Consider the following 26,812-nt stretch of genomic DNA (forward strand, 5'->3'; position numbering starts at 1 on the left):
CTGCAGAGAATAATTCAGGAGCTAATAGCCATAACAGTAGGACAGCTCAGAACTGTAGCAGAAGAATCCTCTGTAAAGGAGGCTGTGTTGATATTTTCAGTTCTAGTTATGATGACAATGGTGCTGCTTCATAGCTAGCAAATGACCATTCTCTTTCCAACCATCAGTTGAGTCATATTTCAGTCCCCCCTGCCCCGCTTGTGCATGCACACACTGATTTCTAGTCTTTGGGTGCATTGATTGTCTCTCTAAACACAGGAAGTATGGTAACAGCACACCCCCTCCAGCTGGCTGCCTGAGCAGAGCATACGCAGAGATTCCTGTCTCACATTTCTCACATGTAGTGAGATATGGACTAGCTCTGCTGCCCCCCAAACTCTGAGGCCTAGTAGGAGAATCATCCTAAGAGGATGAGAGTTCACACACAACTCCAGGAATATGAGGCTCACTTGAGCCAGTGCTTGTTATCCATTGGTCCACACTAGCACTGGTACTTGTGACATGGTACTCTAGACTTCACTGTTGTCAGCATGGGATCCTGGTGCGCTGCTGTGGTCTCCCATTTACTTGTGAGGCTCTTATCTACCATGGAGTTCAGCCAGCTCCAAACCCCACTCATATACTTTAATGGATTCAGCTGTGAGTCAACAAACTGTGATCGTCCCATTTCTCCTGTCTGAATTGCCGTCTACTCCTGATTGAAGATTTGGCTGTAGCTGCTGGGTAGCGGCAGATGGTGCTGTGTCACTTTACTTGGTATCCTTTGAAATATTATGAACTAATTCTGTTAGATTAAGGTCAAATCTGCCCTAAAAAGAAGTTGAACCTGTTTGAAGTATCTGGCCCTCTCTCAGCCCAGGGCCTGCAGGCTGACTAGCTGAGCTGCTCTTCTGCATCCTAAGCTCAGGTTTGACTTCTTTTGTTTGTCAGTTGTGGGTTTTTGACTTTTAACCTAATTTGAAATAAAGAAAAAAGTGCCTGTCTCTCTTGTTCTCATTGTTGCTTTTGTACTTTTTAGTGTATTGGACCCGGCTGGGCTGGGCTGGGCTGTGTTTTGCTGTGGCACCTGTTGCATGCAGATAACTTCAATATTATCTGCTCAGTGTAACTCCTTCCTGGACTCCTGCATCCTCCTGTGATCGTGGACACCAAACATTTAACCCCTTGAATGCTACCCTGTTCTTCACCTGACTGTCAGTTTTGGGACCTACAGCTCTAGCCTTCTATTGTCTTTTAACCACATCAGTCTCCCGAAGTCCTGTGCTGCTCACTCTGATACCCAGATCACGCTAATTAGGGTTCACATCTCAGCAGCTTTTCTGGAGTTTGCTCTTCACTGAGATATGGAAGACTCTCTTGTGCACTAAAACTCCCTTCCTCCATGCTGCAGTCTCAAAGCGCCTGCTCTCTGGTTATTGCAGAGAGCACTGGTGTCTTGTTCCAAACTGTCCTCCACCTCCCTCCGCCCTCTTTCTGACCCTCACCAAATTGAATGAGGAATTGGCTACACTCTTTCTTCCTTTTGAAGATCTTAATTTGTCCTGCTACCTTGAGCCCGGGTAGTTTATTTAACCTGACTCCCTTTCACCTTCCTCTTCTCATCCAGTCTGAACAAACCACTCTTCACTGGATGCTCTTCCAGCCTCTGTTATCTCCCGCCTTTCCTATCATTGTCCCTAGTTTTACCCCCTGGCCATTAATTGCATTATCACGAGCTTTTTCCCTAGTATACTCCATTCTGCTCTTCTCACAATCTCCATTTCCCTTCATCCCACTCAGGAAACATTATAATACTGACCCTGCTCACTACCTAACTGCTGCACTGGCTTCTTTCCCTTTCTTTATAGAGCTTTGGGGAGGATTCAGAAATTGTTCCCTCCGGTGTGCTGTCCTTCCAGCTTTGTGTTTCATAGACAAGCTTAGTGATTGCTTTCCTTGCAGATAGAGCAACTGCGTGTGAGCCATTGCACTGGGTAGGTGCTCTTAATGAGCACAGTACTCTCTGAAAATGTATTCTATAAACACGATCTGTCAGCTATTCATTTCCCCCAGGACACTGTTAGTTTACAGTATGAGGTGCATTTACATTGTCCGGACTTGAATTCTTATTACTGAAGTTGCATTTCCCCTGAGGACACATGACTTAGCCTTAACCTTCCCTTACATGTGTGTAAATTTCGTGTCAGCAAACATCTCCCGAGCAAAGCTGTCCTGTTCAGGGTATTATAACTGTGAAATATAATCGACCATTGTGTGTGTTTAGCCCAGTACTCTGTGTTGCGATGGCAGCGCTGCTATTATTGCTAGGCTGAAACAGCATTTTTATTATAGGCCTGGTTTCTCCAGGGGGTATGTTCTAAATCAGTCTTGAATGTGTGTTCTGGTATGAAAGTAAGTTTGTCTGACTCTCTTTCCAGGCAGACGAGAGAGAGTGGTACAGTTTTGTTTCAAAACAATGAACATGGGTCTAAAACTAGTCTAGAAAAAGCTTTGTAGTATTGATCCTTACATTCTTTTCTCCATTGGCCTCCTGGGTAGGGGGAGGACTAGATGGGGCCTACTAGGTGCTATGGCTAGGCTGACACTTCCTGTCTCTGCAAGGTAGCACCTGCCTCAGAAAGTGAAGGACCTTCTGATCTGGGGACTGAGAGCCATCATTTGGTAAGGTTTCAGGACTCTGGAGAGGCTGCTCCAAGTGTGGGAGAAAACTGTGGTGTCCACGCAGCGATGTGTGACTCCTGTCCGGGAGCATGTGAGCTGCTTGCACACACTAGTGTCACCAGGGACAGCTGCTTGTGAGTCTGGTGCCTGCCCCAATGGGCCGGGCAGCACAGCCACGCCCAAGGAGCTGCCCAGGCTGGGCGTTGGCTCCTGCAAGCAGCATCCTGACGTGCTGCTGCTTTTGCCGCTGCAGTTCCTGGCTTGGTCGCTAGCCAGAGCCCTGCTGGTCTCGCTCATTGTCCCTAGAGCCCTGCAGCTCTGCAGATACCCGCTTTATATCCAAGCCATTTTAGTAAAGAACCTAGTACTTCATGCCCCCAACCACAGGTAACACTGGAGGAAGAGGGTTCAGAAGCTGTTCCCAGGAACAGCTGGTATCCTAGGAACAGCAGCAGCAGAATCTGCAGGATCCTTTCCTTGCTGAGGAAGGTAAGGGTTTCTGAGGTGTTTCTAGTTGATCCAATAAAAGATATTACTTCACTCGCCTTGTGTGTCTGTGGGGTTTCTAAGTTATACAGATGCACCTTAGAAAATCTAAATCTCAGATCTTTGTTTTTGCACAAGGCACTTATATTCCAGGACAGTGGCCAACCAATGTCTTGGTCACGCCAACAGGAATTCTCACATCCGGGTGATCCTTGACTACAAGAACAGATCGTCTGGACTGCATGAACTAATCTGTTGGACTACATACAGGGAGAAAAGGAAACAACTCCAGGAAGAGTGACTTTCCTTCTTCAATGTAGCTTTATGCAGCTGACTAAGGAATAAACATGGGGAAGTTTGTGCTCTGCCTCCTCATCAATGACAGCAAAGCAGGACAGGGAAGCTCTCTGGAGGCCTGCGATTGGTTAGAATCAGAGGAGGGTGTGCAGGCACTGTGCAGGGTTACGCTAACTGGTGAAAGGCTGCCCTCTTTGTCCTGCCTTTGCAAGGCTCACCATCTGAAGCAATTAGGATTAGTAGACACATTTCATGCTCTGAAAAGTCAGAAAGGGAAAGAAAGGGAGTTTTACAAAAGGAAATGCCTGCCAGGCACATATTTCACTTTAGTTTTGTGCAAAGGATAAACACAGATGTGGAGGTTAAAAAGCAGACTTCTAGCAGCATTTAATGAAGGGTTTTGAAACGATGCAAGAGACTCAGCAGTAGGATAAAGTGGAGGCACTGCAAAGGACAGAACTGGTAATGGGAGGAGCCCGATTGACACACCGCACAGATTTAGCTATTGGGAGCCCACTCGTTCAAGTTCACCGGGATTTCACCGAACAGGGAGAGAGCTGTGGCAGGAGGGTTTGGCATTTTGATTTTAAAAGTCACCTCCTGTTTCTGGAAAGCTGCAAAGAGGGGTTGTGAACTTCCCCTTGTGTTTGGGTCCAAATGAAGTTAAGCCAAAAAAAATCTGTTCCTTAGCATTCTTGAAAGTGCACTGTGCCGCCTCATCCTGCACTGTGAGGCCAGGCCACATGTCACCCCGCTATAATCATTCCGCTTCCCTGCTGCAGCATCTGATGTCTGGGAGAGAGTGGTCTCTGATATAGTGTTCATTGTTCATTTCAGTGGATCCATACTGCCTTCCAGACTTAGAAAAGTGTGTATTTCCCCAGATCTTTACTTCTCCTCACATTGACAGAGGAAAGCTACCAGTCAGATACATCTCCCCCATTTGAGCCAGGAGATATAGGAGAGCCTGTCTCCCGTGATCAGACAGGCACTGATGGTTCTTGCATCTGAACCCCTTACTGCTAGGTAGTGGATTTCTTATCACACAGAATCATAGAATTTAGAAAGAGACAAAGCCTGTCAGGTCCCATCTAGACATTCTCTTACAATAAAAGCTGAATGATGCATATAGAATCCACAGAAAACAAAAACAGCTTAAAAAAGGCAGCGAGTCTTCATAAAAGGCGGAAACAATTTAAAACAATTGATGAAACAAGATGCAGATAAAACAATTTTTAACATAAAACATTCACCAGAGCGATTCCGAAATCTACAATTTCCTCATGAAATGGAACATGTCGTACCACTTAAATTATATGGCAGCATGAAACAATTTCCTAACATAAATCACTGCCACACAGAAATGTGAGAGAAATGGTCTCACAGGGTACATCTACGCTGCCATTTAACATGTAATTGCAGTGTGGGTAGGTATACCCACGCTAGCTTTAATCTAGCTATCACAGGTAACAAAATGAAGATGCGGTACTACCAGCTAGCTGCCTGACTGCAAGCCTGCCAGGGACCTAGGTGTGTATGTGGGTTGGTAGTCCACACTGGGGTACATGTCTTCACTGCTGCTGTTAATGCACCAGCTAGTTTAAAGCTAGCATAGGTATGTCTGCCTGTGCTACTGTTACACCCTAGATTGCAGTGAAGACGTACCCCAAGAAAAGAGCCCAAGTAGTAGCATCTGTAGAAATGGAAAAGCCATCCCAAGAAGCATGTCAGGAACATTCCAGCCCTACATTCTATTTCCCAACAAGTTCCCCAAATCCTAAACCCTAAACGTAGCTTGGCAATGACTTAGTCATAGGTAACACTTTAATGACCCCATTAGTGCTATGTGAAAGTGGAGGCAATGCCTCCTCCTTGCTGGGGAACTTTTTTCCTCCTTCCTCCTGAGAGAAAAGTGTCCCAAATGACTGTTGCTGATAGATTTGAAGCTGCAAACAAGGAGCCCCTAATAGCCATTTCCAGTAACGTTTAAACAAGCACCAGCCACATCCTCCTCCTCCTCCCCCCCACTAACCCGGCAGAAATTGAGGAACAAAAACAGCACAGTCAATCCCCAAAGTCCCCCTTCCTAGGCAGGCAAAGTACATGATGCTTCTCTTCACTCATTGATGTTTGTTACCCCACAATAAATGTGTCTAAACCATTCAAACTAATTGTCTTCTAAGATGGTGGATACACACAAGCTAAATAATTACACATCAATAATAAATACAATTTAATCATTAATCATGACTGCCACTGTCATGCTCTCGTCCCCCTAACAACTCATTAAATAGGCAAATAATCATCTCTTTATCTCAATTTATTACATAGTGAAGCCTGATTAAAAGATTCCCCACACAATTCTAAAAGGATTGCTCACTGTAGTTCCTTGATAGCACGGAAGAGACTCGGTCTCACTGGGGGCAAATGCAATTGAAAGCATAAGTATTTTTCTGTTCTCTCATGGCAAGTTCTCTAGGACAATGGCTGGCAGTGACCTAGGGAGCGGTAAGAAGCAGCTCCTGAATCAGGTTTCTTGCTCAGTGCTGAGTATCTGACTGATGGAAAGAGGCGGGTGGTGGGGGTGTAGTGAGTTCTTGGGAGATCAGAGACTACAGCTGTGTGTTCTGTCTGTAGCATGGGTTCAGAAACTTTGGGGCTGGAACGAGAGGAAACTGAACAGTCTGTTCCTCCCTGTTAATTCTGTTTATGATGAGAATGGCTGGCCATACTTTCTATAGGATAGCACTTGTGGCGGGGAGGAAGGGGTGTTTTGTACACCAAACATGCTTGGGGCATGGTATTTCCCACCCTGCAATGTAAGACTTGTGGTGTCCTAGTCTGAGGGATTCTGCATTAAATGCCAGTGTCCCATGAGGCAGTCGTGGTTTGTTTTAGAAATTGCAGTGCCCTTTCCTAATTGAGTCTGTCCCCCACTCTGCAGGCCTGTCTGAGCAGTGGCATTTCAGTGAGGATGTGCTCAGAGATTCTGGGAATCTGGATTTTCTCTTCTAGGGAGAACAATTACCAGCTTGAATGTGTCTTTTCACAGAGGTGAAGCACAAACAGTTCTGACAAGAGGGGAAACATTTGAAAGGGATCTTAACCTCTTCAAGCATCCCTCAGGGAAACCCATCCTACCATCAAAGCGAGACATGTGCTGCAGGCGTTTCTTTATCAAATTATCTGACCTGACATTAAAAATAAGCCCTTCCCCGTCTTCAAAGTAAGATGTCAAGGAGCCATCAAGGCAACATCAGAGATGGAGGCTTTGGGCTGGACAGCTGTTCACTGTCACCTGTGTTTCTTGCAAACCAATTGATCTTTTAAATCTTCTGAAGCTTATGGCAGCTAGATTCCCCTTTTCCGTGTGACATTTGCAATGTCTGCCATGTAAAGATCTCTAGGCACTTAACTCTGAATCCTTTCAAGATGGTAGAATGTTCATAGTCTGTAGTTGGGGTTTACTCTTCTCTCCACTGACCCCTTGGCTGCTGAATCAAACCCCAGTTTTGAAAAGAGATTTTGTAATAGGAATGAGTATGGTTTAGGGAACTGCAACTCTCCTTACCACAGCACCTCACGTATGGGGAAGAAAACAGGTCTCTTAAAAGTTCCACCCTTCAGAGCCCACTCAGCTCTGCCAGTGTTTCTTCATTAACATTGCACAAAACCTAAAGTCTCTCTCTGCTTAGCATATATGGAACTAGATTTTCCACTTCCTACGTTTGTGAATGGGCATGGGAATTGTTACTGAAATGGTAAGAACTCTGGCAGGAGACGCATTGTGCCTGCTGTTGTACACTTCTTGGTATGCTGGAAAACGTTACCCTAGATGGCTGTATGTCAAGAGTGACAGCTGTCTGCACTTGTATCTTTCTGCATTGGGCTAATGTTGTATGAAGTCAACTGTGCTAGCTCAGAACCATGCCCTGTTGGTAGCCTGGAACAGAGGAGGCTCACTGGGATTTTGGTTAGCTCCTGGGGTGCATCTGACCATTTACTGTGACCAGAGGTGATCCCAGGAACAAGACTGTCCTGTAAAACACCTGGCTTCTTGCACAAGCCAGATTGTGATATCAGTGTACTCTCCTCACCTGGCTTCTGTGGCCAGTGTTAATATCTAAACTGAATTTAATTAAACTGTTTCAGAGTTGTCTGTGTGAGAGGTATGCCTCTCCTTGGGAACTTCCAGATCACTGTGTGCAGCAGAATGGGCCAATCCATTTTTAGTGAAAGCTTCTTTGTCTGGACTTGTTAGAGAGACGCCACTGTCCTTCTCAGCTTTGGTGGATGTGTCCAGTGTTGCAGGCCACCTGGCTGTTGGTCTGCGGTATGTCTAGAACTAACACAAGGCTAGTGAGGTGTAGAACCCAGTGTCAGTAGTGTGCTGAGCCCCAGTTGTAAATGTAGAGACTGGTGGGCAGCTCCAAAGGAGAGTTTCATTGTCCATAAGCAACACACAGACTTACGGGATTTTACACAGGGGCCAAGGACCAAATTTTCACAGGTGTTTAGGCACCTAAAGATGCAAATAAATGCCTAGTGGGATTGACAAAGTGTCTAAGCACTTTTTCAATGGGAGTCAGGCACCTAACCTACTTGGGTATCTAGTGGGATTTTCAAAATCCCTATCTGCATCTTTAGGCACATAGGTACCTTTGTAAATGCGGCCCTAAGTTTCTAGCATCTTATAGGCCATCTGTGGTTCTGAATAAGGGATTTACTCTTATGCCAAGCTCTGGAAGAACTTGAACTATTGCTTCTGTTAGATGTTCTTATTGGCTTCATTGATGTACAGCAAGGGAGAAGGCTGCTCCCCATCTCTGACACTTAAGCAGCAAGACTTGTATAAAGATGGTGAGAATATTACCAACTCATCCAGTGTGAGTCTGGAAATAGAGCAAGTGTACCCTGCTCTTCAGTGAAGGAACGTTAGAATGCTCTAAAGACAAGCTCTGTGATGTTTCTTCCTGGGCCCCTCTCTGCACTCAGATATTGGGCTTGCATGGCTTGATTCACAAATGAGCAGTTGATTCCTCCACATGTCTGAGATGAATCGGACCGTCTGAGTGGATAAGGCTGACGGGTGGTTAATTGTCACATGGAGGTGGCATGTAAGGAAAGTTTTTAACCATATCTTTGTTAAAAGGCTGATGTTTCTTTTATAACTCTCTCGTCATATGCTGAGTGGGGGCGGGTAGAGACTGGGGGAGGGGGAGATGCTGAAAGCCTTTATCTTCATTTCTGCCATCACCTAGTGCTTATTACCCAGTGATAGACAGACGCAGGAAAGCTGCCAATCAAACCCACGTTCACTGCATTTCAATTGCCCTTCACTTCAGATTTCAGTATTGTGAAATCTACATCTTTGTAGAAAAAGGTCGTTTTGCTCATGGTGATGACAAGCCCAAGACTCTTGGGTACCTGCTCCAGTCACTTGTGATTCCACCAAACAAAGGAAGCTCCAGAAATCAGAACAATCTGTCAAGTGACTGGTGAGAACGGTTTCCTGGAAGAGTTGATCTGCTACTGTCCAGACTTAAGACTTGTAAACAGGGAATTGTCATCAAGTGGGTGTGTTTCTTGTGGGGGTCCCCTAGGGATCAGTTCTTGGGCCTATGCTATTTAACATTTTTATCAGTGACCTAGAAGAAGACATAAAATAATCACTGATAGTTTTCAGATTACACAAAAATTGGGGAAGGACAAGTCACTGATACAGAGCGATCTGGATTGCTTGGTAAGCTGGGCGCAAGCAAACTGTGTTTTAATACAACTAAATGGAAATATAAACATCTAGGAACAAAGGATGTAGGCCATGCGTACAGGATGGGGAACTCTACCCTGGGATGCAGTGACTCTGAAAAAGATTTTTGGGCTTATGGTGGATAATCAGCTAAACATGAGCTCCCAGTGCGATGCTGTAGCAGGAAGGGCCAGTGTAATCCTTGACTGCATAAATGGGAGTTCTGAGTAGTTCACCTTGAATCGTCCCTTGAAGTATGTGCTAACAACTTATGCTAAACAGTTCCACCTTGTATTTAGCAGTGACACTATGAGTTAGTTTCCTGGACCTGAAGAAGAGCTCTGTGTAAGATCAATAGCTTTTCTCTCTCACCAACAGAAGTTGGTCCAATAAAAGATATTGCCTCACCCACCTTGTCTCTCTAAGGGCAGGTCTACACTAACCCCCCAATTCGAACTAAGGTACGCAACTTCAGCTACGTGAATAACGTAGCTGAAGTTCGAAGTACCTTAGTTCGAACTTACCTCGGTCCACACGCGGCAGGCAGGCTCCCCCGTCGACTCCGCGGTACTCCTCTCGCCAAGCAGGAGTACCGCAGTCGACGGCGAGCACTTCCGGGTTCGACTTATCGCGTCCAGACAAGACGCGATAAGTTGAACCCAGAAGTTCGATCGCTCGCCGCCGAACTACCGGGTAAGTGTAGACCTACCCTAAGAGAAGAGAGGTTATTGTACCTCTGCATTTGGCACTGGTGTGATCACTGCTGGAACGCTGTGTCCAGTCTGGTGTCCACAATTCAAGAAGGATGTTGATTAATTTGAGAAGGTTCAGAGAAGAGCCATGAGAATGATTAAAGGATTAGAAAACCTGCCTTATAGGATAGACTCCAGGAGCTCAATCTATTTATCTTAACAAAGAGGAGGGTAAGGTGACTTGATTACTATATAAGTACCTACATGGGGAACAAATATTTGATAATGAGTTCTTTAATCTAGCAGAGAAAGTTATAACATGATCCAATGGCTGGACATTGACGCTAGACCAATTCAGACTGGAAATAAGGTGTAACTTTTTAACAGTGAGGGTAATTAACCACTGGAACAATTTACCAAGGATCGTGGTGGATTCTCCATAACTGGCAATGTTTAAATCAAGACTGGCTGTTTTCTTAAAGCTATGCTTTAGAAATTATTTTGGGGAAATTCTCTGTCCTGTGTTATGCGGGATGTTAGACTAGATGATCACAATAGCCCCTTCTGGCCTTGGAATCTACGAAAGAAGCTGAAGTGTTCTTAGGGTACGTCTACACAGGGGGGAAAAACCTGCATCATGGCCGCAGCTGGCTCAGGTCAGCTGACTTGGGCTGTGGAGCTAAAAATTACTGTGTAGACGGTTGGGCTGGAGCCCGAGCTCTGAGACCCTGCCAGGGAGGACGGTCTCAGAGCTCGGGCTCCAGCCTGAGCCCAAACCCAGACATTTACATGGCAGTTTTTCAGCATGGAGCCCACGCTCTGCAAGCCTGAGTCAGCTGACCTTTCCAGCCCCAGATTTTTTTATCCCTGTGTGGATGTACCTTCATTGTCTCCAGGCTGCATCAGGGCTTAAGAGACAGCAGCACCTTCCTGGGTTAGTACTGTACCTGGTTTGGCAAAGCCAGCAGTGAGAGCAAGTCCCAGATGCTTTTCGTTGTGAAGAAACTCTGCTGAGTAATGGGAGAGGGAATTTTAGCTTTCTTCCTAAATTGTTCACCTTTCTGACTCCTCTTCCATTGGAGAGACCAATTGAAATAGTTGGAGCAGTGCTGTGTGGGCCCTGGGTAATGAGGGGCACACATGGAAGTATATTTCGTCCCCTCTCCCCTTTTACTGAGAGTCCAAGTTTTGTTTTCTATTAATTGTCTTTATTGTAGGATGGTGCATGTATGTGTGAAATTTCTGGCTGGATTTGAGAGACAAAACTGAATGACATTGATTAGATGTAATTTAATAATTACACTTCTCAATTACATAATTACTGTAAATGCAGGTAATTGCTTAATGGAAGCATGTAAATTGCAGAATAGACATTAACGTGGGGTGAACTGCTTTGTATCCTTTGAGAAGTGACCAGAACCCTTTTGCCCATGGACATCCATACACAGCAGACCCCTTCTAGATTTGGTGACTTTGCCCACTCCTCTCTGCCTATGGATGACATTTTCTAGTTTAGGCTAGCTGTGGCAGTAACACCCATCTATTGTATTAGCTTCTGCCAGGCTCTGTGTGTGTTTTTGTGTAGGGGGCTGCCATGTGGGTGAAGGGGCAGAGGGCTGCTTTCACCCTTTCTTGGAACAACAGAAGAAGATCTGCTTTTTACCCCTTGAGAGAGGGTCTGGCACCCCACAACAAAAAAGCAAAGGGGGTAATGGACACCATTATGCTTTGGAAAGGGCCCTGGGCAGAACCAGAAGGTCTTGAGGAAAATTTCAGGAAACATTTGCTAATGGCTTGCTGTCGATCAGTGTTTGTAGCAATAGATACAACTGTGTCATAAAGCCAACAAACAGATATGCCATTTTTACTGAGGGGGAAATAGCATCTGTACAGTATGCCAGGCCTAGCAAAGAGTACAAGGTTAAGAACACTGGAAAGGTTTTTTTATCCCGGGGTTGAGAGTGCAGCTGATAGGCAGAGCTTTGTGGACAGAAGTGCGCTCCCACTTTCATACACTCATTCACTCATAGGGGAGCACTGATCAGCGTTCATGTTGTGCTCCCCGTCAGTCCCTGGGCCAGTGAAGCTAATAATCAAACCAGCGGACCGATTTCGGTGGTGAATCCTGGTCATCCCGAGGCATGTTTTGCATACACTAAGAAGACTCATTCATACAAAGTGGTGCATGGATTTGGGAAGGGAGACTGCTGTTTGTGGCATTACTGGGGGGCTTGTTAGGTTTCTCTTTGGGAGCCAAAGGGGATGTAAAGATCCTCCTCAGAAGCCAGGAAAGGCTTGTGTCTTACTGCAGCTAGGCTGATACAGGAGTAGGTGTCCTGCGTGGTATGTCTGCTTCCTTTACTAGCTGCAGTATCTCTGTAGAAGAGAAACCCTTTTGTGACCGAGTCTTATAGGGCAATTACTGTAACCTAATCATGATTATTTCCGTTATTTCTCCCACCCTGCTGGTTCCATCACTGTGCCTTTTGTACAGAGACTTCAGTTTCCTTTTCTTCTCCCCTTGCTCAGGGGCCGCACCAGAGGAAGCTGCAGTTGCCTGCTCAAGGCAGGCTTGAAAGCAGCAGACCTAGGAGTATGGAGTTTAAACTTGCCGATCTGTCTCCCTTTCCCTTCCCCAGATATGGGCTGGCTGATGGGTATTAACTCTTGGGTGCAGGATAGTTTTATTAGCATACTGAATGTCATTTACCGTCGTCATTCTCAGAGGAGCCCTGTGCGTGTGGGGGGGATATAGAGGGAAAGCACTGGGCATTTATACAGTGATAAAAAATGTTCTTAATTCTGCTTTCCAAGCAGTCTGTGAGTGTTTCTGAAAGAGGCAGATAGAGAGGTCAAGGGGAGCACAATAGAGGGCTGTCAGTGGCTGGAGGCCTGTCATAACTGAATATACAATATAAAGCTCTGACGTCTCAGAAATCTCATCCTGGGCATATTTTCAGAGCTTTCACTGGAACCACAAACCAGGGCCTAGGACAGCTTATCTATATAAAGGGGACCAGCAGCCGCTTTTTCAGTGTCTTCCTCTTTGTTCGTCAGGATTGTTCTTGAATTTGCTCTTCGCCCTTGTTCTCACCTCTCTTTTATTTGTAGACAGAGCATAAGCCTTGCTCAGTGTGTTTTCAGACCATCTTTATTTTGCTGCCCTGAGCTTTCTGCTAGGATTTGATAAGGTAGGAGTGAAGGGAGAATGAAAGAATCTAATAAGAAGCTTGGCCTGATCACCTTGCATGCCATTGTGCCAACTGGGGTGCCTAGCAAACTCCTAGCCATCTGCCAGGGCTGTTGGTCTGTCTGGCACAAATCAAAACCTGAATTGTCCAAGAAATTCCATCTTGTCTAATATGGCTGCTGCAGCATCCTGTGCAGACTTTCTGGGAGAACTTGGCTACTAACAGTCTAATGTTTTCACCGTTAGTGCCAAGAATGCTCCAGCTAAACAAATTCCCTTAAAGTCTGGGGCCTGCACTCTCCCTCATTTGGCTTGTCTTCCTTTCCATGACCAATTCTTTTATCTTGGGCTTTTGTCTGTGTGCACACCTGTGTGTCCATAGCACTAGGCCAGCTTGCATTTGAAGGTAGTGGCATTGTATATGTAGGAATATGAAATCTCTGATTATTCCCAACCCCTCAGATACATTGTTGCGGTGTGGGTATTGTCTCTCTCCTCCTCCACCTCCCCAGGAGTTGAGTGCAATCCCACTGAGCTACTCCATTTTGATCTGCCAGGGTGATTCCTTTGTTCCCAAACTAGTGTGCTTAGAATTTTATTTTCTGGCCACATCTCTTGTAGATACAAGTTTCCAGAGCATTCTCTTAACCTAATGCTCTGGTCCATTGTCTGAGCTTTGTGGTAGGGCTTGCTGGAGTTGGAAATGGCACCTAGCTCCAGCAAGGGGGAATTTGAGTTTCTGGCTGCCTGTGTGGCAGTAGGTATGACCAGCCAGAACAGAACAGCTAGAGAGAGAAGAGAACTAAGCAGACAGCTATGTTGAACCTCTTTTCCCCCCTGCCAGCCAGAGATCAGAGTGAATTAAGAAATAGGAGGTGGTTTTCTAAGTTTCTCTTAGTACTGAGGCTGTTCCATATCCAATAAAACGTGACTTACCAAAGAACCACCTCTGTGAGGTTACAACAACACTGCATACACAGGTGTCATTTTAAAGGGCCAGGAAGAGCACATATGTGACTCAACAGCATAAGTCAGTCAGAAATAGATGTGGCAGGATTACATTTTTGTTGGTAAATGTCGATCAACATCCATGTCACCATATACACCTAAATGATGAAAAAATATTTCCATTGATGATGATCTAAGTTTACAGATAGACAAAGTAAGAAAAATGCTGCTTGAGAACTTATTAGTTTGACTTAAGGATATTTACTCTGTATATTTAGACATGTGATGTTAATCTTCCTCCCCCCAATTTCATTCAACTGTGAAAATTTAAATGAATAAAAATCTTAAAAAAAAAAAAGCTTATGAATAAACATTGATATCATGCATGAAAATAATATTTAAAAATTGAATTCTGCCCAGCCTAGTCATCAAGTTCACCTGCATTTTAGCATAATGAGCACTGTGCTATTTATATAGCACCATAATTTTATATGGGGCTTGAGAGAGAGATTCTCTGCCCAGAAAAGCTTACACCTACCTGAGACAAACATGGCACATGAAATTAATAGGAAAGGCAAAGGGAAGGGAAGGTCATGGATTAATACAAAGGGATCATATGTGTTTGCCATTCTGTGACTGCTTGGAACATATCTTTCTGTCCTGTCCTGTCCTCTGATCTTTCCTTTGCGGGAGTGACTCCCCAAGGATCAGCTCAAATATTGGTTCTTGGATTTCTCATAAATATATGTCCCGTTAATAGGGGTAGATATTGCAGTCAAACAGTCCCTCCAGGGGTGGGAGGTAAGAGTGGAAATGGGGAATACGCCCCACAAAGACGGCTATTCATACAGGAACAAATTAATTCTGATGAGAGCCATTTAAAGGCCATAGCTTTTTGTGACTTAGCATACATTTTCCTGCTTTCCAAATTGCATAGAAATTTGGGAGTCAATGACATGCACCTTGTGATGGTGTCAATAAATTAAGATAAATCTAAAATGAATAAATGAGAGTAGGTAGGAATAAATGAAACCTCCTTTGTGTTTGGGCAAATATTTGCTTTTAACCATCTTCCTTCCCCAGAATGTGATGCGAGGATGTTGTGACTTTTTCTCCATTTCTTCTGCTCAGAGGTTTGTGACCTGTTGCCATTTCTGTAAATGTTGCTTCGTTACTTTTGTTTAGGAAACCACAGGCCTTTGTGCATTGGGCACTGAAAACATTTGTTGATTCATTTCCTATACTGTGATTTTCAGATCATCTGTTAGGGAAAGCAAATATGTCTAATTACTAATTGTTTCCTCCTTCCCTCCAGGGGCTGTAATTGGAGATGGACAGTCAGCTGTGGCCAGCAACATTGCCAATACCACCTACCGGCTCCAGTGGTGGGACTTCACCAAGTTTGACCTGCCTGAAATCAGCAATGGTAAGCTGGGAAGGGAACTAATGCCTCCTTGCAGGTCCCCTCACCCATCGAGCCCCATTAGCACCAGAAATTCTAGGAATTCCCAAAGGTCCAGTCCAGCACACTGGATTTCCTGATGTGATTGTCACTTTAACTGGAGCCATTAAATAATTGGGAGGCTTGTTGGAATCATGTAGGGTGCTCTTACCACTCTGTTTTGCCCACATACACCTTGTTGACTGCATCTAGGGTTCTTTGCATGGATCAGTTTCTGTGGGTATCTCCTCAAATCAGCGAACATTCTCATGAGTGCAGGAGAGCTGCATGGAGTGGAAGGGCTGACTGGGTGGTATGCTGGTAGCACCCAGCTGGGTTAGAGTTTGGAGTAAGTACTTGGTCTCTTGCATACCATACATGATTGGAATTGTAACTGTAGCTTCCAATGACCCTTGGGATTTATGGTGTTTGGGATCTCGAAAAGAGCCACATCCGCTGTCTGGCTGGAGGTGGAGGATGAAAACATTATCACTGGACTTTTCTCTCCCCTCTTCCCTCCCCCCCCTCCCCCCCTGCCAAGCCACCCTCCTTACCCATGAAACAACTGAGTTGTAGATCTGTGTTTCTCAACCTTTTTGATACCAGAGACCAGTTGCTGCCTTCCTAAACTATGTCAGGGAGATCTTAGGGGCCAGCGCCAGTCCATGGACTGGTCATTGAGAAACACTGTTGTAGTGTATTTCTGTGCAGCAGAGTGCAGACTTCAGTGACTCGATGTTGCTTGGAGGGGCATGGATTCTGTTTTAAGGAGCCCTCTTCTTTCACAGATAAGTATGTGGAGCCTATCCCAGGAATAAAGGCAGCTCAGCTACTGTATATATAGAGATAAGAGTGCTGGTGGTCCCGTGCTTAGAGGGAGAGTTGCCCTGCTTCCTTTTCTCTAAAAAAACAACAAGGAGTTTGGTGGCACCTTAAAGACTAACCGATTTATTTGGGCATAAGCTTTCGTGGGTAAAAACCTCACTTCTTCAGTTCCATTCAGAGATCCTTTTCTCTGTCTCTCTTGCCCCTCCCATAGAAATCCATAGGATGGTGTTTCAAGGGTTACACCCTTGCTGGAAATGAGAGGCCCATTTCCAAAAGTTGCTTCTTAATTTTGCATGGAAAAAGGTAATTAAATGGAATCTTGTTTGTCTAAGGGGCATTGTATCTCTTGGGGAGTAGCAGGTAGCATCTTCTCAGGCGTTGTGAGCACTGTACCAGATGTCAGTGATTGGATTAATTTGTAGTACTAATCAGTTTTTTAATCTGAGGAGCAGACCTGTGCCCAAGGGCAGGTCTCTGCCTTGTTTGACCACAAGACGTATTCCCTCTCCAGTCAGAGACCCTGGCACAAGGATAAAGCTGCGATCAGAGAGGAGGAAACGCTGCTGGTTTAAAATCCTCTGGGCTTCTCCACATGCTTTTAATGGATTTGAAAAGTGTTTCAGCTGCTAATAGCTCTTCTGGGCTCATCTGGTTGCCCTGGAGCAGGCTGCTGTTAAATTTTTGTGCAGGGTGTTTGTTTATAATTTATGGAGTCCCATAGAAAGGCAGAACCATCTGCTCCTCGAGGCATCAATATTTCAAACTCCTCCCTCTCCCCTGCTAGGACACTTCCATTCAGAGATCATTTATAACTAGCAGATTATTGGACTTGAATATTTCTGTCTCCTGTTGCCATCGTGCCCATCCTCTCTCTGTCTGTCTGCAGCCTCGGTCCCTGCTGCAAGCCTGTGTTGTGCCCATCTGGCTCCCTACTCTGTGCCTGCCCAGAGCCTGGCTCCAGGCCTGCTTGCCTATATTTATTTTAATTTTAAAATGTTTAGGTATTTTGTTCTCCCTTTCCTTCCAACTCCTCACTCACTGCACCCAGCTCTGACACTTTACAGAATGGTTTGCAACATCTTACAGAAATGGTTTGCAACATGTGGTTCATGGACCCCTGCTCTTGTTGGTTCAGTGGCCAGAATTACTCCAGAGCTGCACTTGAAACCTGAGACCTTATACTGAGGCACAGAGGAAAGAGAACACCACTGGGAATCAGTAACTCCTGAGCTATGATTGTCTGTTACTGAACCCTGATGTGTAGGGCCCTACCAAATTCACAGTCCATTTTGGTCAATTTAACGGTCCTAGGATTTTAAAAATCATAAATTTCATGATTTCAGCCATTTAAATCTGAAATTTCAGTGTTGTAATTGTAGGGATCCTGACCCAAAAAGGAGTGTGTGTGTGTGGGGGGGGGGGGAACAAGGTTATTGTGTGTGTGTGGGGGGGGGGGTTGCTGTACTGCTACCCTTACTTCTGTGCTGCTGCTGGCGGCGGCACTGCCTTCGCAGCTGGAGAGTGGCGGCTGCTGGCCGGGGGCCCAGCTCTGAAGGCAGAGTACGGATGTCATGGTATGGTATTGCCAATTTTACTTCTGCGCTGCTGCCTGCAGAGCTAGGCCCTCAGTCAGCAGCCGCCACTCTCTGGCCACCCAGCTCTGAAGACAGCAGCGCAGAAGTAAGGGTGGCATGGTATGGTATTGTGACCCTTACTTCTGGGCTGCTGCTGGCGGGGTGCTGCCTTCAAAGCTGGGCACCTGGCCAACAGCCACTGCTCTCTAGCCACCCAGCTCTGAAAGCAGCGCAGAAGGGTGGCAGTACCGTGACACACACACGCACCGCGAAATAACCTTGTGACCCCTCTGCAATTCCCTTTTGGGTCAGGATCCCAAATTTGAGAAACGCTGGTCTACCCTGTGCAAAGAAATGTAAAGTCATGTTAATGGGGACTACAGGGACAGAAATCAAAATGGAAGAAGAGAAACTGCAGAAGGTGGACAATTTTACATATCTTGGAAATACCATCAGCCAAGATGGTACTAGTTCCGAGGAAATAAGAAGAATCTGGAAGGCAAACGCTGCATTTGGAAGACTCAAAAACATCTGGCAACTCAAAAACATCTCCCTCAAGACAAAACTGAACGTGTACAAAGCAATTGTTATCGCCATCACAACGTATAGCAGTGAGACATGGCAACTTACCAAGAAAGATACGCAAAATCTGGATGCATTTCATTACAAACATCTGAGAAGGATATTGGGAATAACATATGGAGACAGGAAGATGAATGAAGAAGTCAGAAAAATTACTGGACAAGGCACCCTCTCACAAATAATCTGCAAAAGAAGACCCCAGTGGCTGGGACATGTGCTGAGAATGGAAAAAGAACCCTTACCAAATACCACCCTCGAATGGAAGCCAGAAAACGCAAGAAGAAAAAGAGGAAGACCATGAATAACATGGAAACGAACAGTTCTGAACGACATCAAGCACCTCAACATGAAATGGGAAGGTTTGGAGAGAAGGGCAGTTGACAGGCTAGGATGGCAAATGTGGGTAGACCAATGTGCAGAAAAGCATGGGATGGTCTAAGGTCTCCCCTGTGAAATCTGTATAGTATTGGGTAAAAGCACACGAGACCAGATTTCATGGTGGGGAGACCAGATTTCATGGTCCGTGATGCATTTTTCATGGCCTTGAATTTGGAAGGGCCCTACTGATGTGACCCTGAGCCGTTCCTTTCCCCTCACTTTCACTTCTTTGCCAAGGTTCTGATTAATCTCTCACATTACACCAATTTAACCAAAATCAGCTTGCAAACTGTACCTCTGTGGGACATACTTTTATATCTCTTGAAGCCCTTTATACTGGGTTAGCTTGTACCTGTAAATTTCCTGACAGATGCTAAAGCAATATGAGGAGGGATTAAATTGAAGTAAGCATGTCCACACAGGGTTTTGGTCTTTTTAACTTTGCCTTTGTCTACATGCAAGCCTGCACCATATTCATTAGAGGTGTGTTTTTCAACTGGTGTTAATGAAACTGATGAAAGTTTGTGTGCAGATACTTGTATTTTGGTTTGAGTGGCTTGGTTCAGTTTAAGTTAATTTTTGGGGTGTTTTTTTGCAGGATTAAGCTAAACCAAAAAGACCATTTAAAACCCATATAAGAGTGTCTACATACAGACTTACACTGGTTTCCCTAAGACTATGTCTACACTAGAGAGCTGACAGCAGCACAGCTGTACTGATGCAGCTGTGCTGCTGTAAGATCTCCCATTTAGCCAGTCTATGCCAATGGGAGAGAGTTCGCCCATGACATAATTAAACTATCCCTAGTGAGCAGCGGTAGCTACATCAGCGGGAGAAGCTCTTCTCCTCCCCTCCCCCCCCCCCCCCCCCCGACATAGGGCTCTCCGCACTGGTGCTTATGTTGGTGTAACTTACGTCGCTCTAGGGTGTGTTTTTACACCCCTGAGCGACATGAGTTTTGCTGACAGAAGTGGTAGTGTAGACATCACCTAAATCAGTTTAGTTGAACTGGTGTGCCTTGATGTAGACAGGCTTACCTCCTCTTCTGCTGTGTTTCTGTATTTCTAGTGCATCAGGCCTGCCTGTCATGGAATGGCCTGTAGCCTAATTACATTGAACTGTGATCTTGTTAGTACTTGAATGGGACACCTTCAAGGAATATCCAGATGCTGCAGAGGTAGTGATAAGGCATTCTGTAGCAGTGTTCTTTCCTTTGTGTCAGTACTGAACCCAGTGCCCTGTCATGGTGCTGGGGGTATTGTGCTATTGGAGATGCCATCTTTCACGTGAGATGTGAATCTGGAAGAGGATGTCATTAACAAAATGCGGTTAGATAAAACGTTCTTCATCCAACTGTTTCCCAATGCATAGGCAGCTATCCTAACACTTAAGGCATGGAATTCATGGGACGATGCCGTGAAGCTTAATGCATCACAGAGAATGCCAGGGGAAAAGAGGTTGTCTCTGGACAGGCTTATGCTAAGAAATTGAATCCCTGAGAATGTGACTCAGTGTGGCCCTGTTTTATAGCTTCACTCCTGATCAATTCCCATCGCTACCTGAGAAGCCATGGTTTGAGGTGAAACTTGTCCATTTGCAAGAAGATGTTGATGTGTCTAAGTAAATCCTGGAAAGCAAAAGTGGTTTGGGATTTAAGGCTGACACAATGATACATCCCAAATTTGGGATTGCCATCAAAAGGAAGGTGATGTGGCCAACAGCCATCTCGAAGCAGCACTTCCTGCCACAAATAAAGGAGGGGAAGATGAGTTTGAAATGAGGCTGTGTCTTTCATTGAAGTGGACACTTTTGAGCTGGGGGTGGCAATGGTCTTGTTGATTAGTTACATTATTTGTGACCTCAATTGTGTGGCAGGAGCACCCTGTCAGAGACTCAAGCCAGGCTCCGAGTTGATATGATTCAGAATTCATCTCAACAGCAGGTCTTACTGAAAGCTGAGGGTGGGTGTGGGAGATAATGTGAGAGAGAGAGAGAGACAGACACACATTCTTTTGAGAAGCCTCGGACACTGCAGAGATGGACACCCTATAACCAGCTAGAGTAAAGACTGTAAAATCCCATCTCGTTCCCTACTGATTTATCTTTTTTCCATTTTGCTAATAAGCTTTTATTTCTTCTCTCCCTCCCCCCACCTTTGTTTTTAAAGTGTCCCAAAATGAACATTATTCTTTGTTTTCCTTGTGGCAGAGCCATGATTGTTAAGGTTAAGATTTTGTCATGGTTATTTTTAGCAAAAGTCACAGACAGGTCGTGGGTAATAAACAAAAATTAATGGAAGCCCGCAACCTGTCCATGACTTTTACTATAAATAACCAGGGGGAAGAGGGGCGGACTGCTTGGGGGAATTGACAGCCCCAGTCTTGGCCTCTGGAGTGGGGGAGGACAGCTTCAGCCCTGTCTACTGGCTGACTGCTGACGGGGAGGGGAGTGGGATGACAGCTCCGGTTGCTGGGGGCGGGGGGGCAGCTCTGGCTGCAGCTGCTGACCGCTCTGGCCGTGATGGTGGGGACAGCTCCAGCCCTGGCTGCAGTCAGCTGCCCCCATGGGGGAGGGGGGTGGATAGCTCCGGCCCTGGACAGCTCTGGCCGTGGGGGAGAGGGTAGACAGCTCTGGCAGCTGCAGGGGGAGACCACTCTAGCCCCTGCTGCTGGCAGCTCCAGCTGCAGCTGCTGTGGTGGGGGCTGAAGCTCAAGAAGTCACGGAGGTCCGTTAACATCACACAGTCTGTGGCCTCCGTGACTAAAACATATCCTTAATGTTAGTCACCATGTCAGCAGTGGATTGGGAAGTTGGTTTGGTGGCAGAAGCAGAGCCAACACTGCCCATTTGTTGTTTTCTTCTAGTGAGTGTTGCTTATTTTTTCTCAGCAACAAGGTAATGATGTACAGTAAATTGATTAGAAAATTTTGAATACTCCTCTCCAGATTATATAAATTAAAGTAGGTGAAACTTTGAGCATAAATCTCTTGCTCATCACCCTTTTAAATAAAGGCTACATCTACACTACAGGGGGGGGGGTCGATTTAAGATACGCAAATTCAGCTACGCGAATAGCGTAGCTGAATTCGACGTATCGCAGCCGACTTACCCCGCTGTGAGGACGGCGGCAAAATCGACCTCCGCAGCTTCCCGTCGACGGCTCTTACTCCCACCTTCGCTGGTGGAGTAAGAGCGTCGATTCGGGGATCGATTGTCGCGTCCTGATGGGACGCGATAAATCGATCCCCGAGAGGTCGATTTCTACCCGCCGATTCAGGCGGGTAGTGTAGACCAGGCCATACCTTTCTTCTTATGCTGCTGAGTGCTCAATATTTTGATTTCTAACTACCTTGGGCAAACTGGTCTTGTTCCACCTCACTTAGTCACAAGCCAGAAATCCATTCTCCTATGTAACATTGTCTCCCACCTTGAGACATAGCCAATCAGTACCCACTGATTTGTAAGCCCTCTCCCACACCAGTGTGCGGCATGAGAAATTATAATAAATAAAGTCTATGAGAAACAATATATAGCCCATGAAGCAGCCCATGAGGAAAATGAACACGGAGGGCGGCTGGGAATGGGCAGAGTATTCTGGCTACTACTATTTCCTGTGATACCCATAGCAAACAGAACACTTCTCTTGCTGGCATTCCAAGCCTTCCTTGGTTCTGAGCGAGCATAATTGTGCTGTAGGTGTAATGCACTCCAAGTTGGCACAACAGCTTAATTTGTTGTCTGATGTCTCTTTTGATCTGTTCTGTCAGCCCAGTGGCTGCATTAACAATGTGAAAGAAAACAGGAGATGAAAGGGCAGCCTTGTCACGATGATTTTTACTGAAATAGCAAACTTTTTTCTAAAATCATCTGTACTGGCTGTTCCTATAGAGCAGGTCCCAAAGAGTAACTACCTAGAATCTTGTAAGGTGTATAGAGAGCTTCACCCACCATGAGTTGGAAAGTCCTGAAATCCCTGTTCTTTGAGAGTAACTGCTTGTACCAAAAACCTGCTGATGGTTGCTGAGCTCCCCACTTCTTGAGTCAAGACTTTTTCCTACCTGGCATCTCTCAACCCTGAATGGCAGTGCTACCTCTGCCCTGACCATATGTAAACTGGGCAAGAGAAGCACCTTCACAAAGTCAGTGTGAATAAGATCTGAAAAGATTGAAATGCAGGATGCTCTCCATGTACAGTGCAGCTGGCATCTGTGATGTTCTCATATTCCAGGCGCACATCAAGTTGGGTAGATGGCTCACTTCTGGCAGGGAAGCTAACAATCTGTCTTGCTAAGAGGGCTTCACTATATGCAGCAAATTTAAAAAGGAACAATGCTCTGCAGATGTCTCTTCAGATACTCCATATAATGTGTGCTGCTGCTTTGTGTCTACTCCCTTGCCCAGGCTCACACTTTACTTTCTAATATCACCTCCAATTGGCACTGTCTCAGGCTAGTTTGTAAATTGCCATTTCTTTTCCTCCTGCAAACTTCTGAATTTTGAAAAGCATTCCAGATGGAATGATCTCTAGCCATTCTGTTCTGTACTGTATCCACTCGTGCATCTTTAGACTGTAAGCTCCCTGGAATTGGTGTTTTGTCCTCTTTTGCGCAACTGTATATATTTTGTAGTGCCTTGTACACTTATGGAGCTTTTTTACAGAAGCAGACCTCTCTAGTTAGTTACGGTTGTTTACCAGTTTCTATTGGAACCCCTTGTTTTCAGTATCATCATATTCTGACACTTTCACTTTTATGGGATGAAACTCCTAGATTCCAAGGGCAAAAGTGACTGTTGTGATCATCTATTCTAGGTTGACCTCCTATATAACACAGGACATAGAACTTTCCCAAAATAATTCCTACAGCAGAGCTTTAAAAAAAAAAAAAAAAAAAATCCAATCTTGATTTAAAAATTGTCAGTGTTGGAGAATCCACCATCCCCTTGGTAAACTGTTCCAATGGTTAATTACTCTCATCGTTAAAAATTAACACCGTATTTCCAGTCTGAATTTGTCTAGCTTCAGCTTCCAGCCATTGGATCGTGTTATACCAGGGGTAGGCAACCTATGGCACGGGTGCCGAAGGCGGCACGCGAGCTGATTTTCAGTGGCACTCACACTGCCCGGGTCCTGGCCACTGGTCCGGGGGCTCTGCATTTTAATTTAATTTTAAATGAAGCTAAAGACAATAAATATTTTAATGCCTTTTTAGCAGCTGGAAACAAGAACCCTGTGAACAGCCACCTCTCTGTGGACCTCAAGTGTTCAAAGGTCCACAGTTCTAAACTCCTGTTCTAAACTACGCCATCTTTAGCGAAGTGTGGTCTAAGGATGAAGAAGGTGGTTTGATAGCATGTAATCATCCTTGGTTCTCTGCTTAAGGCTGAAGATTCCTCAAAATGTCTGTTCTCCATTTTGGAATAAATTGTATTCCAGTAGGGCTGTAAATACTGTGGGACCTTTTTAAGGAGACCAAAAATCTGTAGCCCTTTTGCATGGAAGATCCCTATCTCTGGCACTAGGCTTGAGCCTCAGTTCTTCCCAACTGCAGCTTTACTTCTTTAACCCCTGTTCCTTTCTTTCCTTTTCCTTTGCAGCTTCTGTGAATGTGCTTGTTCAGAACTGCAAGATTTACAATGATGCTAGCTGCGATATCTCTGCAGATGGGCAGCTCCTGGCAGCCTTCATTCCCAGCAGTCAGCGGGGCTTTCCTGATGAAGGCATACTGGCTGTGTATTCTCTGGCACCTCACAACCTGGGCGAGATGCTATACACAAAAAGATTTGGTAAGAATGCATCGGGGGGTGGGATGGGAGAGATCTCAGGACTGTTATTTCAGGAGCATACTCTTGGCATTGAAATGCCCTGATCGGAAGATCACAATGAAGTAGCATGGCACTGCTCTAAGGAAGATCACATAATTGATGATCTGACCAGGCAATGATGTGGCACCGCTGTGGTGAAGCTCCTGTTGCTGAAGTCCTGGCTAGTTGCTAATGGGAGGGCACTGCTGTGAGGAATCTCCTTGCAGAGTTCTAACTGGCATTGGTAGGGCTCTCCTAGTTCAGTGGACACTGCAGCATGAGCTCATTACATAGTGGATTATAAGGCACATGAGGGAGTAGACAATTAATGAGGACAAGGGCCAGTGGCTCTGCAATCCCTCAAGGGAAATGTCACCTGTTATGTTCTATCCCCAGGCCCCAATGCCATTTCCGTGAGCCTGTCTCCAATGGGCAGGTACGTGATGGTGGGACTGGCTTCCCGGCGCATCCTACTGCACCCTTCCACAGAACACATGGTGGCTCAGGTCTTCAGGCTGCAGCAGCCACATGGTGGAGAAACATCCATGAGGGTGAGTATTCGTCTGCTCCTACAGCGCTTTGTTTCTGTGTTGGTGTCTTGTTTAGCTGGCTCTGTGGCTCAATGCTGTGGTTGCTGGCTTATGAGTCTAAGGGTCAAAAGTTCCCATCCCATTGAGTGATTAAAAATCTACTAGGTACTTGCATACCACAGTGATGGACCTAAATGGAACAGAATTGTGAAAGTTTACTATGGCTTGAAGCCTGACATCAACCATGCAGCAGTTTTCTGTCTGTAGCATGCCCCATACTTGGAGCATCCCAAATATGAACATTACTACTGCCGGGTCAGCATGTGTGGCAGCCATGGTTTGCTTATAAATATCTTGCACCCAGCCTGGGGTGTTAGAATTGGTTTCACTAAGGAGTTGAAGGAATCTCTCTGCTGGGGCATTGGGATTATTTGTCAACTCTGTTTGAAAAGTGCCTAACGTCTACCTGGAGAGTAGCCACCAGTGATTGGGAGAGGACGAGAGTTCAGTTTAGTATCCTGTCTGAAGGCTGAGCATGATGCTTACCACATCAGTGCAATGCTTATACCAAATAAATGCACTCTTGTTGCACTCTGAGTGGATGTTTGCTATCTAGCTTAACACAAGTGCTTGAGCTGGTGTGGATGAGCTGTTGTCTTAGGGGTGAGTGAGGGTTTGTGCTTGTGCTCTGTGGAAGAAGCCGGCTGTCAACCCTATAAGTCTGATATTTGTAGAGTCCGTTTATCTCTTCCCAAAACAATGGGCAAATTTAACAAAATGGGCACAGTGATCCCATCAGCCACCACTGAAATGTAACCACTTCTACTGTAAAACATGGCAGCTGTTCAATAGCGGTGCTACATAACATTTAAGTTAGGCAGTGAGGATGGAAACCATGCCTAGTTGAAACTGCAGACGGAATGCTAAGGAGGCAGAATGATGTAATAATTAGAATTTAAATCTGGACGGGATACTGGAGTTAATTCCTATACACTTGAAGACAGTGTCATGGCATTTTCCATTACCACAGGAGCACCACACTGCATCTTTACATCTCTGAAATATGCCTGTGGCTAATGCATGTCTTTTTTTATCAGTAATTACCAAGTAGGTGTCCCAAGTAGTAAACTGTGGCTGCGAAGCAGTGTGGATTAGTGTGTATGCCTGACTGGCTAAGGTTTTGAACCTTTTCATTTTGAATGGTGGTAGCTTTACACAGTGGAATAGCTTCCATAACGCTGTTCCGTGACCAATGCTACAAAGCCACAAATAGCGTTTTCCTCTGAATGTTATCTCTGATTTTGGCAGTGCTTTCCCAGAGTGTGAGAGTTGCTCTGAGACGTCCCTCTGTAAGAATGCAGGGGAGACACTCCGCCTCTCTATTGGGATAAATTGCTTGGCTCCGCTTCATAACTCTGTGGTCAGTCTCCAAACTGCAGAGAGAGGGACATCCCAGCACAGATCATCTAATGGTCAGCTGGGGTAGAGGCCTGAATATGGATGTGATAAGCAGCAGTGTCTAGCGTGATGACTGCACTTCTCACTGGTTCTAAAATGTTTTCCATCTCCAGCTGTTTGAGGATCCCTCTGACCTACCCAAGTTTCACTGCCATAGATGGGTGTGTCACTTCCCAGGGTCCTCTTGTACCACATC

General features: G+C 45.4%; 1 protein-coding gene across 5 annotated transcripts in view; it reads left to right on the plus strand.

Moving 5' to 3' along the window:
* AMBRA1 (autophagy and beclin 1 regulator 1) overlaps positions 1-26,812 on the plus strand; it is a 162,295-nt gene that overhangs the window by 75,638 nt on the left and 59,845 nt on the right. For all 5 annotated transcript variants that reach the window (XM_065402400.1, XM_065402401.1, XM_065402402.1 and 2 more), the window contains 3 exons: positions 15,339-15,449; positions 24,422-24,610; positions 25,025-25,179. In XM_065402400.1, the coding sequence (XP_065258472.1) occupies positions 15,339-15,449; positions 24,422-24,610; positions 25,025-25,179 (455 nt within the window). The remainder of the gene's footprint in view (positions 1-15,338; positions 15,450-24,421; positions 24,611-25,024; positions 25,180-26,812) is intronic.

This window comes from Emys orbicularis, chromosome 4 (genome assembly GCF_028017835.1).
Source record: "Emys orbicularis isolate rEmyOrb1 chromosome 4, rEmyOrb1.hap1, whole genome shotgun sequence".
In the NCBI taxonomy this organism is placed as follows: domain Eukaryota; kingdom Metazoa; phylum Chordata; order Testudines; family Emydidae; genus Emys; species Emys orbicularis.